The sequence below is a fragment of the Megascapheus bottae genome, chromosome 2, assembly GCF_031878675.1.
Source record: "Megascapheus bottae isolate mThoBot1 chromosome 2, mThoBot2.hap1, whole genome shotgun sequence".
NCBI classification, from domain to species: Eukaryota; Metazoa; Chordata; class Mammalia; order Rodentia; family Geomyidae; genus Megascapheus; species Megascapheus bottae.
In genome coordinates, this window is record NC_143510.1 from 17,821,537 (window position 1) to 17,835,210 (window position 13,674).

The 13,674-nt window shown below is 49.3% G+C and overlaps 1 protein-coding gene across 1 annotated transcript in view; it reads right to left on the minus strand.

The window, feature by feature from the left end:
• The window catches only part of Dnah1 (dynein axonemal heavy chain 1), a 62,310-nt gene that overhangs the window by 17,741 nt on the left and 30,895 nt on the right, over window positions 1-13,674 (minus strand). Inside the window, exons 32-47 of the mRNA XM_090321628.1 lie at window positions 13,585-13,671; window positions 13,301-13,487; window positions 12,143-12,234; window positions 11,796-11,950; window positions 10,782-10,959; window positions 9,576-9,770; window positions 9,368-9,487; window positions 8,975-9,133; window positions 8,770-8,877; window positions 7,623-7,763; window positions 7,356-7,516; window positions 6,752-6,909; window positions 6,294-6,467; window positions 5,493-5,531; window positions 2,551-2,729; window positions 1,433-1,663 (exon numbers count right to left, since the gene is read on the minus strand). Of these exons, the coding sequence (XP_090177754.1) occupies window positions 1,433-1,663; window positions 2,551-2,729; window positions 5,493-5,531; window positions 6,294-6,467; window positions 6,752-6,909; window positions 7,356-7,516; window positions 7,623-7,763; window positions 8,770-8,877; window positions 8,975-9,133; window positions 9,368-9,487; window positions 9,576-9,770; window positions 10,782-10,959; window positions 11,796-11,950; window positions 12,143-12,234; window positions 13,301-13,487; window positions 13,585-13,671 (2,364 nt within the window). The remainder of the gene's footprint in view (window positions 1-1,432; window positions 1,664-2,550; window positions 2,730-5,492; window positions 5,532-6,293; window positions 6,468-6,751; window positions 6,910-7,355; window positions 7,517-7,622; window positions 7,764-8,769; window positions 8,878-8,974; window positions 9,134-9,367; window positions 9,488-9,575; window positions 9,771-10,781; window positions 10,960-11,795; window positions 11,951-12,142; window positions 12,235-13,300; window positions 13,488-13,584; window positions 13,672-13,674) is intronic.

Here is a 13,674-nt window from a genome sequence, read left to right on the forward strand (position 1 = left end):
GTCCTAGGACTTGAACTCAGGACCTGGCGCTGTCAAGGAGAGTTTTGTAAAACAACAAAAAAAAATAAAGAAAAACCCACCACAGCTCTACTTCTTTTAGTGGTTAATTGGAGATAGGACTCTCATGGACTTTCCTGCCTGGGTTGGCTTTGAACTGCAATCTCCAGATCTCAGCCTCTTGGAAAGCTAAGATTACAAGCATGAGCCACTGGAGCTTGCCTAGGTCCCCTGATTTTCAGTGCTTCAGACTAATCACCCTGGCATCTAGTGCTTCTTTCTTTGGCATCTCACCAGCTCATCTCACGACAGCAAGGAGTACTCCTGTGCTGCCATTTCTGGGGTGTCTCTAGCCATGAGTTTGGCTAATTGGAATTCTATATGCCAAGGCCTTTCTCTGACAGGGAGTTTACCCCATCCTGCAGCCAACTCTACGCCTATGCATAGGTGAATGCTGGCTTTAAGAAAGTACACCCAAGCCAGGCTCTCCTAGCTATTTAGAAGACTGAGATCTGAAAATCACAGTTCAAAGCCAGCTTGGGTAGGAAAGCCTGCAAGACTCTTATCTCCAATTAACCATCAGAAAATTGGAAGTGGTGCTGTAGCTCCAAATGGGAGAGTGCTAGCCTTGATAAAAGAGCTCAGGGACAGAACTCAGGCCTGGCCCCATGGCCAACAAAAGAAACACACCCAGAAGCCAGTTCCCTGTGGCTCATGCTTATAATCTTAGATACTCAGAAGGCTGACATTTGAAGATCACAGTTGAAAGCAAGCTCAGGCAGGAAAGACCATGAGATGCTTACCTCCAATTTACCAGCAAAAAACTAGAATGGTGGCTAAAGTGGTAAAGCACCAGTCTTGGGTAGAAAAAGCTAAGGGACAGTGCATAGGCCCTGAGTTCAAATTGTAGAACCAGCACAAAAAAAGAAAGCCCCACTTATGAAACTGTAATCCATCTGTATATCACTTTTATAATAATAGTGAAAAATTAAAAAGAAATAAGGAAGAAAGGAAGGGAAAGGAAAGTAGGAAGAAAGGAGGGAAGAAGGAAAGGGAGAGAGGGAGAGAGGCAGGGAGGAAATAAGTAAGTAAGTAAGTAAGTAAATACACTCAGGCCTGAGGCTCAGGAAAGACTTACCAGGCTGCACAGATCCTGGGACCCGGAAAAGAGCCCTTGGGAATTAACAAAATAATTGAGCCCACTGCAGCCATGCAGCTCTGAGGCCACTGAGTCTTTACTGCCCTTTATGAGTGGGAATGATTATACCTCAAGTGGGTGTGTAATTGTCTCAGTTGAACCCGAGGCTTATTCTCAGCCAGGCTGAGCAGGGCCTCAGCTGACTCTCCTGACCTGATCTAGGGTGGTAAACTGTTAGTAGGGTCTTGGGGCCCAGGAGTCATAGTAAAGAGAACCCACCACCCATGAGGCCCTCACCTTACTCTCGCTGGTGATGAGCTCATAGGACTTCACGTCTGCGCCTGGTGACATGAAGTCCCCATAAAGAATGGGCTGGAAGGGGCAGACCCTGTTGAAGGGCACGTCCCACTGCTCCATGCGGCTCTCAAGTAGCTGGTCGAACCAGGTGCGGTCTTCCTCATTCACCAGTCGGTCACGAAATACACGGCAGTTCTCATGATACCACAGTCTCAGCAACTGCACTTTGTCCTGAAGGCACCCCAAATCAGCAGTAGCCCTTAGTACCACATCCTCAGCCATCTTTCAAAGTAGCCAGGCAGGGGGTGGGGACAGGGCCCTGGGGCAGCTGGGAAGTGTGTCTACTAGCTGGCTGAAAGTGGACAGAGTGAGCTGAGGTCTTTTTACCTCGGGCCCTAGCATCCACTGGGCTAATCATAGCCCCTGCCAGCGAGCAGAGATCCATTTGCTGCTTATAATTGCCGCAGAGTCATCACTTTCCTCTCTTCAAGCCTAGAAGGACTTCTGATTTCTCCTTCCACTGCACATCTAACTATGCAATGAGCCTTATCAATCTTTTTCAGAATCTGCCTCTCTGTTTTTGGCTCTGTTGCTCCCTCTGCCCTAGCTTCTCTGCCTCTCCCAGGGTGATTGGACCACAGAGCCAGGATCTGATTCTATTCTGTCCCCCAACATCATCAGGCTCAGGCTATATACACATTGGCTGTCTACGCATTGGTTCTACACGGCTCCCTGCAAACTTTAGGAGGAAAGTGTAGCTACACATTGGACCCCTGTACCCTGTACTGCCCACTACACTTTCTGGTCCTACTATCGGAGCATCCTTAGTGTCTACAGAAACCTTGTTTGCTTACTTCCACAAGGTTCTCACACATGTACCCTCTTTCCTCCTTACCTTGTCATGGCTTCTTCTTTTGTATGACCCCCATATCAAGGCCACTACTCCAGGCAGGAGTCTGACTACAAGACAGGGCTCAATGCACAATGCTTAGGCTTTTGGGGGGCCCAGCTTCGGGCTCATTCAGGGCTGGAGGGTCAGGAAGGCCTAAAACTAGGGAAGCCAGGGAAGATGACAAAGGCAGCGTGGACTCTTGGGAGATGGCCTGCTGGATCCTCACCTCAACTTTGGCTGGCTCAGCCATGAGTATGCCCTGGAAGACTTTGGAGAGGTCTCTCAGGTTGAAGGTATAGTGGGACTTGGCTGGAGTGGGCAGCAACTGGGAGGTGATGGTGGCATACACAATGATGGTAGCTTCCACAAGGGGCTCTGTGAGATCAGCGATATTGGGGGCTCCAGCTGTGGGGACAGGAGAATAGCCAGGGTCACCTTATGCAACCTCTGCACGCTCTGACCTCTCTGTGGTAAGTTCTTGGTATCCCTTTCCCTGGTCTCAGGCTAGGATTCCATTCATCCCTTTGCTCTATCTTGGATGCCTTCTTTGACATAGGATCTTGTTGATGCCTTCACCTCATAGTGGGCATCTCCTGCTCTGAGCACTCTCCTTTTATGTTTTCTCTCATGCATTGATGCTGATGTGGGTTTCAGTCATCTCAGTGCTGGGCAGACCTTTACTATCTTGCTTTACCAGATTGTGCTGACCATGCTAGCTCTGGACTACATACGGGGAGGGGTCATTTGATTCACACAGCCTTCAGGAGTACTTAATGGTCAGTGTGGTGTGATCTGGAATTCAGGTCCAGGTGGACCTGCAGGGATCACCCCACCCCCCATCCTGGGAGTTGCTGCAACTTCCAGCCTGAATTTTATCAACAAACCCAATGGCTTGTTCTTCAAAAACTCTCCCATTCTTCACTAGGAATCAAAGTTCTGTTAGGGGGAAATTGGGGTGGAAGAAGCCCTAGAAATAAGCAAAAAGGCCAAATGCTGGTAGCTATGTAGGAAACTGAGATCTGAGGCTCACCCTGGGCAGACATATCTGAGACTTGTCTCTGATTAAGTACTAAAAGCCACAAATGGACCTGTGACTCAAGTGGTAGAGTTCCAGGCTTGAATGAAAATGCTCAGCAAGAACATGAGGCTGAGTTCAAGACCTAGTATTGGCAGGAAAAAAAGACAAGAAAAGAAAAAGACAGAATGGGCTCATTTATGAACATAGGCTTGTTCTGGTGCCAGGCTTGGATACGGGGCATCGCATCTGCTGCACAGACATTCCTCATCCTCAAAAAGTAAATATTCTTGTCTTGGAGATGGATAATGAATATGTGAATAAGTAAAAGAGATGATCAAGTAACAAGTACTATACAAGAACTTATAGCAGGAATAGAGATTTGGGGAGGACCAGGGCTGTCCTTTGGGGGTCAGTCCAAAAATTCTTGGGGAGGCATCATTGAAAACAGGGACATGGAAGTCAAAATTTAAAAAAAAGTTACAGACAATCATGCATGTACCTGCTTCAGGCAGAAAGTACAGCAAGGGCAAAGGCCCAGGGGGTGAAACCATGCGTGGGGAGCCAAAGTTCAGTAAGGAGGGGCTGTGTGGGAGGAAATGATACCAGAGAGGTGCTGGGGAGCACAAGTAGAGCTTTACCTGCCACATTCTGGACGTGGACTTCTAGCCTGGATGAGGCAGTTGAGCAGAGGAGGACCAATGTCTTACAATTTTGTTTGAAACAGGGCTAACTGTATTATTCAGGCTGTGCTTAAAGGTATGGGCTCAAACTAGAATGCCTAGTTTGATGTCATGCTTTAATGGGTCCCTCTGGCAGCAAGTAGAAGATGAGCCTAAGCATGGGAAGGCAGAAACAAAGAGACAAGGGAAGTGGCTGCTGTAACCACTGGTAAGCACAATCAGGAATGGCTTCATCAAGGAAAACCACCAGATCCACTGGATGAGGTGTGAGAGGAAGAAGGAAAGAGAAGGGATGAAGATGACTCTTGTTTTGAGTCCCTGGAAGGATGAAGCTGCCATCCCTGGAGATGAGATAATTGGGTGGGCAGCCAGGAGTTTGGATCTGGGCAGTCTGAGATGCCCAGGAGGCAGAAAGGTGTGGGATTTGTAAAGTCTGGGCTGGAGATGTGAACTTGGATGTTGCTGGCACAAGGATGGCTTTTACTACCAGGGGTAGGATGAGAGCGTCTGAGGAGAGTGTAGTAGAGGCTGCAGGCAAAGATGTCTAATAAGGAGCACTGGGGAGGGAGAAGGGCCTTGGGGAGGCCATGGGGATTCACTGGTATGGCCGCTGGCCATAACAGCATTCTCAGGGAGTGTAGGAGGTGCTCGTGAGAAGGTCAGAGAGGAGGCTGTGCTTGTGGAATTTTTTGTTTTACTTTTGAAGTCTTGCCATCATGATGAGTGGAAATGTGGGTTGATGGTCCAGGGTGAGTGAGAAGGGAGCTAAATGCCAAGTGGCCCAGTAGAGCAGGACACACTGGTGTTAGGGGTTCTGCTCTCTAGTACGTTTAAGAGGAAAGCGTGGGTAGCTACAAGAAGTTCATTCCCAGTCAAGGTGAAAGGACAAGGTCATGAGTGATGCTGGATGAAAGTATGGCGGCCCAAAGGAGGAGCTTGAAGGTTTCTTTCAGTGGAGAGAAGGGGGAAAAAAGAGGTGGCTACAGATGACAAAGCCTAAAGTGGGCAGCTACTCTGCAGCTACAGAGGAGAGCTGTATGAGGTTGCCATACAAGGTGTATTGACCATCACCTTCCTGTTTCCATGAGGAGTTGTATGTCTACCCTAGCCCATGCTCTTCGCAGAAAGCTAGCTCTCCTTTGAGTTGTGGCTGTGGCTTTTCCCACAGGGTGGAGTTCATTGGGTCCCACCTTTTATCCATTTATCTTTCATTTCCTGGACATTTCCTATTAGTTGATACTCATGCCGGTATTGGGGAGCTGACTAGCTATACAAATGGGTCTGGGAACCTAGAATAGCAGTTCTTGTTACCATCTTTCGCCTTGGTATCTGTGTGAACCCCAGAAGCATTCCCCATGGACTCTGGTCCTTGCCATCAGAACACTTAACCAGATCCAAACCTGGGGTTCACCTTATATGGGGTCCTCTCCCTTCTAGGCCCTCCCAGACCTCTCCCCAAGCCTCACTTACGCACAGGCTCGCGGTAACTTTTTTCTCCAAGGAGTCCATCTGGAGGGTTGAGGGAAAGAAATGGGGATTAGAGTCTGGTAGACCTCTTGTTGCCAACTGTGGCTATCTGTACCCAGATAGAAAGCTCTTAAAGGGGCCACTATTTACCACCTCTCCATCCCTCCTTAGAACAGTGTGTCCCATACTCCCAAGCTGAGTATGCAGGGAAGTCTTGGCCCATAGCCCAAGCTCAGACCAAAGAAGGTCCAAGGCTCATCACTTACTACTTGGCACAGTGCCAAGTACAGTGCCATGGTTAGAATGTGTTCTGGGTGAGAAGTGGGGTGGTGAGGAAATAATATCCTAGAGTGGTCTTCTCCTACACCCCAGAAAGAATGCAAGAGTACTTTGTCTACTCTGTCCTGGTGGCTTTCACTCAAGTTTCTGGGCAAATACTAACACATGCATGTATGTATGCATATTGGGTAAATTCATGCACACACACATATCTCACAATGTACAAGGTTTCATGCTAGATATTCCATGTGCCATTATCTTACTTAACTCTCCACTTGGAGTGATAGGTACTAATATTCTCACTCGTATTTTACAGATGAAGAAATTGGGGTTCAGAGAGGCTCCTGAGCTTGGCAAAGCTAACAGCTGAGTATGGGGTGAAGGTGAGCTTGCAGTTAAGTGAGCAGTTCTGTCACTTGCTCCTGTCCAGCCACCACCCAATTGTCCTTGGTATAGTCCCTGGCCTAGGCTTCTGCCTTTGACCACGGTCTCTCTCTTCTCCACCTCCCTCCTCTACCAACTCACCCATCCAAGACTTTAGGATGGTAGAGAAGATGCGTGTCTGGCTGACCTCGTCCATCTCAGTGAAGGACAGGTAGTTAAAGTGACGTGTCAGTCTTGCAGTGATGGCATTCCGGCCTCCCCCTGGAGGGCCCATGGCACAGACAAAGTTGATATCCACCAACTTCTTGAAGGCTCCTGAGTGAGGACAGGAAGTCAGGAAGGACCCTGCCCAGGACTGCATTATGATTCTTGTGAACCTTTTTTTTCCCCCATGAAAAGAATATATGTGAATTTAAAATGATAATTTCTAACAGTATTGATATAATAACAAATGTGTTCAGACATTGAAGTTTTTCTTTGGCCTCAGATTTCATTATCCCCAATTTCAAGAAGAGTTAAAACATTTTGGTGGGCTCCTACCCACGGCCTTTCATTACTGCACTCTTGCCCAGCACCCAGCGGCCCAGGCTAGTACGCACCGATGATCTTGCGGTCATACCAGCCGCCATGGTCCATCCATTGGCGCAGCAGCTCGATGGGTGGCTGTGCTCCATATGTCTCCAGGGCTGGCATGTTTAGGTCATCGATGAAGAAAATAAAGTTGCGCCCAAGGGGTGGCCCAAATACACCTTTCCGCCTGCAACAGGGGCTATGTGAGTTCAGTACTCATAGGCACCAGGCCCTTCAAGAATCCAGGGGCAACAGGATGGCTCTTCATTCAAAAGCAGCCTCTTGCAAATTTCCAGACCTCCTGTTCAGTCCTCGGTCTTGTTCTGAACATTCTGGAACTTTCAGTGTCTGGTTGACCTGTGGGTGAGCTCCCTTAAAGGAGTTCTGCCTCCCCGGCGAGTGAATCATTAGCATCTCCCAGACAGGTATAGAGCCTTGCTCAAGTGCCCACCTCAGGCCAAGTGCCCATTGAAAGGCTTTGAAGGAATCTAGACAGAGGGAAAGCTCTGGAGAAGTCTATGAGGGAACCCAGGACCCCTTAAGGAACCTCCAGTTCCCACCAGGAGGTATCTGTCAAATCCAGAGAATCATTTGGTAGGACTAGGACTGAGGAATTAACAAGGGATTTCCTGCCTCTTGTCCAGCTTGCTGTCGATGAGGTCCTGGGTCTGGTTAGCTGACGTGCGAGCTGAGAAGGTAAGGAAATGGCTGATATACTCTAATGGCAGGTTCTTGAGAAGCTTGTCAGAAATGGTCATAGTCTTCCCTGTGCCCGTTGGCCCAATACACAGCACCTGGGAGAGTGGAGTTTGGGCAGGCATGCACAGAGAGAGCTCCTACCTCCTTGATGTGGGAGGCCAGCCACTTCCCAGCTTGGGCTGGCACAGTATGGGCACTCACAGGCTTTCGGCTGGTCAGCAGCATGCCCAGCAAATAGGACATCTGCACGGTGTCCATGGTGGGCACAATGATGTTGGAGTAGCTGGTGTCTGGCATCATGGTGAATGGAGCCGAGGAGTCCATCCACTTCACCCAAGCAACCTGGAACCACAGCTGGCTCAGGGAATGTCCCAAACCCCTTCCCACCCCGTTCCAGGTTGTTGGCTTCCTGTCAAATGCAGTGGGAGGGCAAAGAATTATGTTCCTTGGCAAGAGGGCCTGGAAATGGAAATTCTTATGTCCTGCCCTCTGCATAATGTTGGGGATTCCCAGCATAAACCACTGGAATGGGGGAACTCTGAATCCAGCTGTGCAAGTAGGGGATCCCTGCCTGCAACTGTCAAAGTGAGAGCTTTACTCCACATAGACATCTTAGGCCGAGGACATCCTAGAGATTGCCATCCTTAGGTCTCTGCAAGAGGACAAGGCTCTGGGAACTAAACAACCCAGAATGCAGAGGTGCTTGTTGTTTAGTTTCAGGAGTATGCAGTGAGAACAAAGGACATTGGTATCAGAGGGTACAGAAGGCCCCCTGGCTTTGTCTCCCCACCATCCTTTCTTCCATGAATCCCTTCATCCATAGCCCTGATTCAACTTGCAGACTTCCTTCAGTGTGTCTCCCGATGGCCCAACCAATACTTACTACTGGGGACATTTCTGACTGTTAGATCCAAATGTGTCCTGCATGCCTCTTGTGGGACCCTGCCCACAAGACCCTCTCTGCCCCTATTTACCAAGCTTAGCATCCTGACCTTGGAATAATACTGGCTGATAGTAGGGAAGGCACCTGGGCCCCTCATTTACTGGGAAAGTGGTGATATTTTACTTGTAGAACAGAGGCAGTCAGCTCTTAGGATCAGCATCAACACAGAAGTAGTGCACACGCTTTAAAAGGGAGGCACTCTGTTGTCTCCTAGCCCCAGGTTTGAGTTCAGCTCTATTACTAACTACTTCCAGCTTCAACTACTTCCCAGAAGGCTATGAGAATCCATGAGTCCAGTAGTCATCAAGGTGACTCTCTTGGTGGCTATCATTCATTATCAATAGCTAACACCCATCCCCCAATAGAGTCCTGCCCATCTTGATCTCTGGACAGGCCTGTAGCTACCTGCTTGTTTTCCTCCTCCTCTTCTTCATCATCTTCAGTACTACTGATCCCAGCATCCTCTAGCCTGTAATCATATACCAGCCCCTTTTCAGGGAAGTGTAGAGTCAGCTGCCAGGAACCAAGAAGAAAAGCAGATTGTGAGGCCCTGAAGTGTTGCCTGCTTCTAGCCCCTAGGGGATCAGGTATGGGGGCTTCTCCCTTTCACCTTTTCTATCATCATCTTTTTCCTTAGCCAGTGGCTGAAGGTCAAGCGGCTGTTGCTGTCTCCTGTGGCTCCCACACTCCAGATCAGGGAGAAGATGAACCAGGGCTCGATCAGCTCTGGGATGCGACTTAATTTTTCAGATGGAATCTTCTTAAGGTCCTAAGACAGAGGGAACAGAATCTGTCTAACTGAAGACAGTAATGGGTGGCCTGAGGAAGTGGGGAGAGAGCATTTCATGGCTTTGTTTTTCTACAGCGCAGTATATGGGGTGGATGCTCCAGTCCAACTGTCTTCCTGAAAGCAGAACTTGGGATCCAGGATCTTCAGGTAGGCCAGGTAAGTAGAGCAGGTGGCAAGATGGAATCTCAGGGGATCCACTGTCAGGGGCTATACCTCTCTAGGCAGAAAGGGCTTGAAGAAACAGTCGAGCAGCTTGAGGAGGCTTGTGGTCAGGTTGCCGTTAGTTGAGGTGATCACCTCCTTCACTGAGGACCGAACGAACTCAATGGAATCCTATAGAGAGCAAGCACTTAGCTTTTATGGCTTGAGGCCACAGTCCCTGATGCTCCACCAGGCTGGGCATGTCTGTGGCCTCACTTACCTCCAGAAACCTGACAAAGAGGTCCTTCAACTGCTCCTTGTGGGGCTTTATCAAGGCAGGAATACTCTTTAGCCAACACTCAACGAAAGGCATGAGTCCTAAGATGCTGGGCTCCAGATATACCATGCCACAGCGTGACACTGTGGCTGGGGAGGCCACTGCCAAGTCCTGCACCTCAAACATCATAGTCATTGCCTGGTGGTAAAATGAAACATGTGACAGGGCCAGATGCAAGCCCCTGGAGACAGAGGAAGGGCCACGGGGTGATCTGATCAGAAGGATCTGGGGACAGGCTACGGGGTTAGGGCATGATTTAGGGGTGTGTGTTCAGGTACCCTTGGGCCCTCAGCTGACAGTGTTCCCTACCTAGAGCTCAGAAAAGGATTTTCTGGCTAGCCTTGGATCCCTAGAATTCTGAGGAATCTGGCATGAACCGTTATACTTTGTTCCAGGCTTCCCCCACCCTTACAAAAGACTGCCAGGTGCTCTCAAGAGACAAGCTAAGCATACACTTTGTGAATTGCTCATGTGCCCAGGCCATAGTCTTATACACAAGGCAGATATCTGCAGTGAATCTGTCTCATCTGCCCAGAGATTCTGGGTACAAAACTGTGTGGGCTGGGTGCGATGGCTCACGCCTGTAATCCTAGCTACTCAGGAGGCTGAGATCTGAGGACCAAGGTTCAAAGCAAGCTCAGGCACTAAGTCTGTGAGACTCTTATCTCCGGTTAACCATTAGAAAACCAGAAGTGGTGCTGTGGCTCAAGGGATAGGGCAGAGTAGCCTTGAGCTGAAGAGCTCAGGGACAGTGCCCCTCTGAGCTGAAGAGCTCAGGGACAGTGCCCAGGTCCAGAGTTCAAGTCCCATGAACAAAACAACAACAACAAAAAAGACTTGGTGGGCCTGGATTGATAGGGTTGCACAGTCATCCTGACCCTTGGGCTCAGAGCCTGTAGTAGGAGGTAGGCTCAAAATGCAGCACTGAATGGCTGCATAACACATGGCCAAGGTCAGGGAGTTCAGGGAGAGATGCTGGAAGTCAAATCTGAGCTCCTGACAGGTGGCAAGTTCCTGGGTGAGTGATGGTGATGGACTAAGATGTGGCCTGTGGCCCCAGGAGGCAAGGGTCGTGTGGGACAAAGTTTAGCCCCCATGGCAGGGCCCACCTAGCTGGTTAAAGAGTGGGGGGAATACAAGTGAGTGTACCTCTGTGAGTTTGATGATCTCCCCAGAGCTGAGGCACAGCTTCTTATTGTCATCCAGCACTGTGTTCATGTTCTCGATCCAGACGGCATCCACTGGCCCATCGAACATATACCACTTCTTGTTGGTGTCGGAGGCGATGGCCCCGGCCCGGATGAGGGAGGCGAAAATCCCATCTGTCCTGTAGCCACCAGGAGAATAGAGTTAGAGGTGCCAGGGTGGCACACAGCTGGCTTTCAGAAAACCTGGCTGCCCAAATGGTACCAACTTGCTTTTATTACTCTTTCAGTATTTTTGTTCATTAAAAAATTATAACAAGACTATAATCCTAGCTAGATCTGAGGATCACAGTTCAAAGCCAATCCAGGCAGAAAAGGCCCTGTGAGACTGTAATCTCCAATTAATCACTAAAATCTTGGTAGTAGTTCATGTGGTAGAGTGCTATCTTTGAGCACAAAAAGGCTCAGGCCCTGAGTTCAAGCCTCACAACCAACAACAAAAATTATAACAAGAACTTGGTGTTCGGCGGCTCATATTTGTAATCCTAGCTACTCAGGTGGCTGAGATCTGAGGATTGAGGATTGAAGGCAGACTGAATAGAAAAGTCCATGAGAATCCTTCAGAATAGCTCCTGAGAAATCTCTTCCAGTGGCCCTTCTCCTGGCTCAATGCACTTTGCCTAAAATGCAAACCCTAAGCTAGAAATAGTGACCTTGTAGGGGACCATTAGCCTCTTTTGAGGGGGCAATGGCAAATACCATTTACTGAGTGTGTACTATGTACTAGATATTTTCCTTAAGTTCATTTTCTCCTTAACATGATAACGATGCCATTATTATTCTCACTGTGCAGATGAGTAAACAAACAAACAGAAGAGATGGCAGAGGTATTTAGGAGGAAATGAAAATGTAGCTAGTTTGGTGCTGAAAGCCCTAATCTACCACTGAAGGATGGGGTGGGGGCGTGGCATCTAGAGGCCTGCAGAGGAGAGGGCAGAGGTGGAGGGGGGTCACTCACCACTCATGGGTGAGCAGGTCAAACTCTCCATACAGCTGGCCCATGGTGATGGACTTGGGGTTGAGCACGTAATAATTGACGGCCTCATACACTCCCCCACTGATGGACGGCTGCCCTTTCAGCATCGTCATAGCAGCTGCCAGAACCCTGTAACACTAGGCAGACATCACCGCAGTGAGCCTCTTGGCTTCCTAGAGGGCAGGACTAGAGTGTACTAGGGGCTACAGGAAATGGGAGGGGCACTGCAGAGGACTAGAGGATATAAATGGAGGCCAATGTCCTTGTTGAGTTTGCAGCCCTTCAGGCTCACTGCCCAGGTACTGGGCTGCCTGGCTTGCTTTACTCACGTTACTTTTGCCAGACCCTGTGGGCCCCACAAGCATGAGGCCGTGCCGCACCACTGTGGTCTCATAGAGCTGGATGCACTTAGTCAGGAAACCTGGGAAACATGATAGGGGAGCCCAGGGGTCAGAGAATGGGCTTAGATCCTGGCTCTGCCCTTAGCTTGTGTGCCTTTATTGAGTCACTTCAGTCCCTCAGCCTGTTTCTCATAGCACCTATCTTATAGAAGGGGCAGATAAAGCTCTAAGCATAGAGCCTGACACAGAGCAGGAACTCTAGATGCCAGCTATTGTTCACGTTTTGACCATCATTCCCTAATATCCTCTGGTCAAAGGATCAGCCATTTTAGGCTCCAGAATCAACATTTCTCCAAGAGCTACATTCATCCTGCTGAAAGCACCAGAGTCATTACTGGCCAATATGGGTAAAATTGTAGTCAGTCAGGAACTAGAGGAACCTGTCAGGTACTAGCAGAGGGTCAGGTCCACACAGATAGGTAATGTGGGCATTGCTTTGGCCTGAGTGGGGAGTGGGGAGTCATAGCTCTGGTACTGAAGGCCTGAGAGCTTTGTTTTCCCAATTAACCAGGAAGAGCAGAGCTAAGCTGCACCTGTGAGGGAGAGGAATCTGAAGCTTTATTGAAAAGTATGTTCAGCCGAGGCCTAAGAGGTGGCCAGAGAAGGGAGCATTTAAGTTACATACAGAATGGGAGAGTAATGGAGGATCCAGGGTCTCCCCTGGCCCTCGAGGGCTGAGCACTTCAACTGCTCAGGCCCCAGAAGGCCCTGTGTGGTCATTATTATTCACACTGAGGTTGAGAGCAGATGTGTCGGGGAATTGTAAATCATCAGCACCCAAGCAGGGGAGGATGAGGAGATGACCCCTCATCAGTAACTAAGAAGTTGTGCCTAATGACACCGGGCTTGAGAGAGGACCAAAGACAGACGCTGCTCCACATTTGACATGGAGGCCCTGAATTATAAGATTGTCCTGTCACCTGGCAGGTTCCAGTAGAGACAGGGGCCAAGACATACTTGGCCATGTGACGGGACCCTGAAGCTAGTGTATCTTATCCTTGTCTCCCATCCTGGATTTCAAGGTCACTGAAGCCAGCCCCTGCTCAGATATCCATAGGATGGAGGAGGGCAGGGCCAGAGGCTTACCGTCCACATCCTTGAGGTTGTTCTTCTCGCAGGCCTGGCGGATGGCTTTGTCTAGGATTCCATAGTCAGTTTCCTCCTCCTTGATGGTGGGGAACAGGTCAGACACAATCCCTGAAAAGAGCTTGAGATCTTCCTGCAGGAACTTGGGCACATTCACATCCTGGATGGCACGGAGGCAGATCAGCTCCTGCAGCAGGTGCTAGGCTTAGGCATCAGGATGGCAAACAGCCTTGTGTCTGGCCACCTTAAGCCCTTCTGGAGCCTTCTTTCTAGATGAAACTCACCTCATTCATGTTGGGATTTTCTCGCTTGAGGTTCCCGGCAGCTGAGATCACAGTCTTCACGGCTCTCATCCCGAAGTCATAGTGATCCTA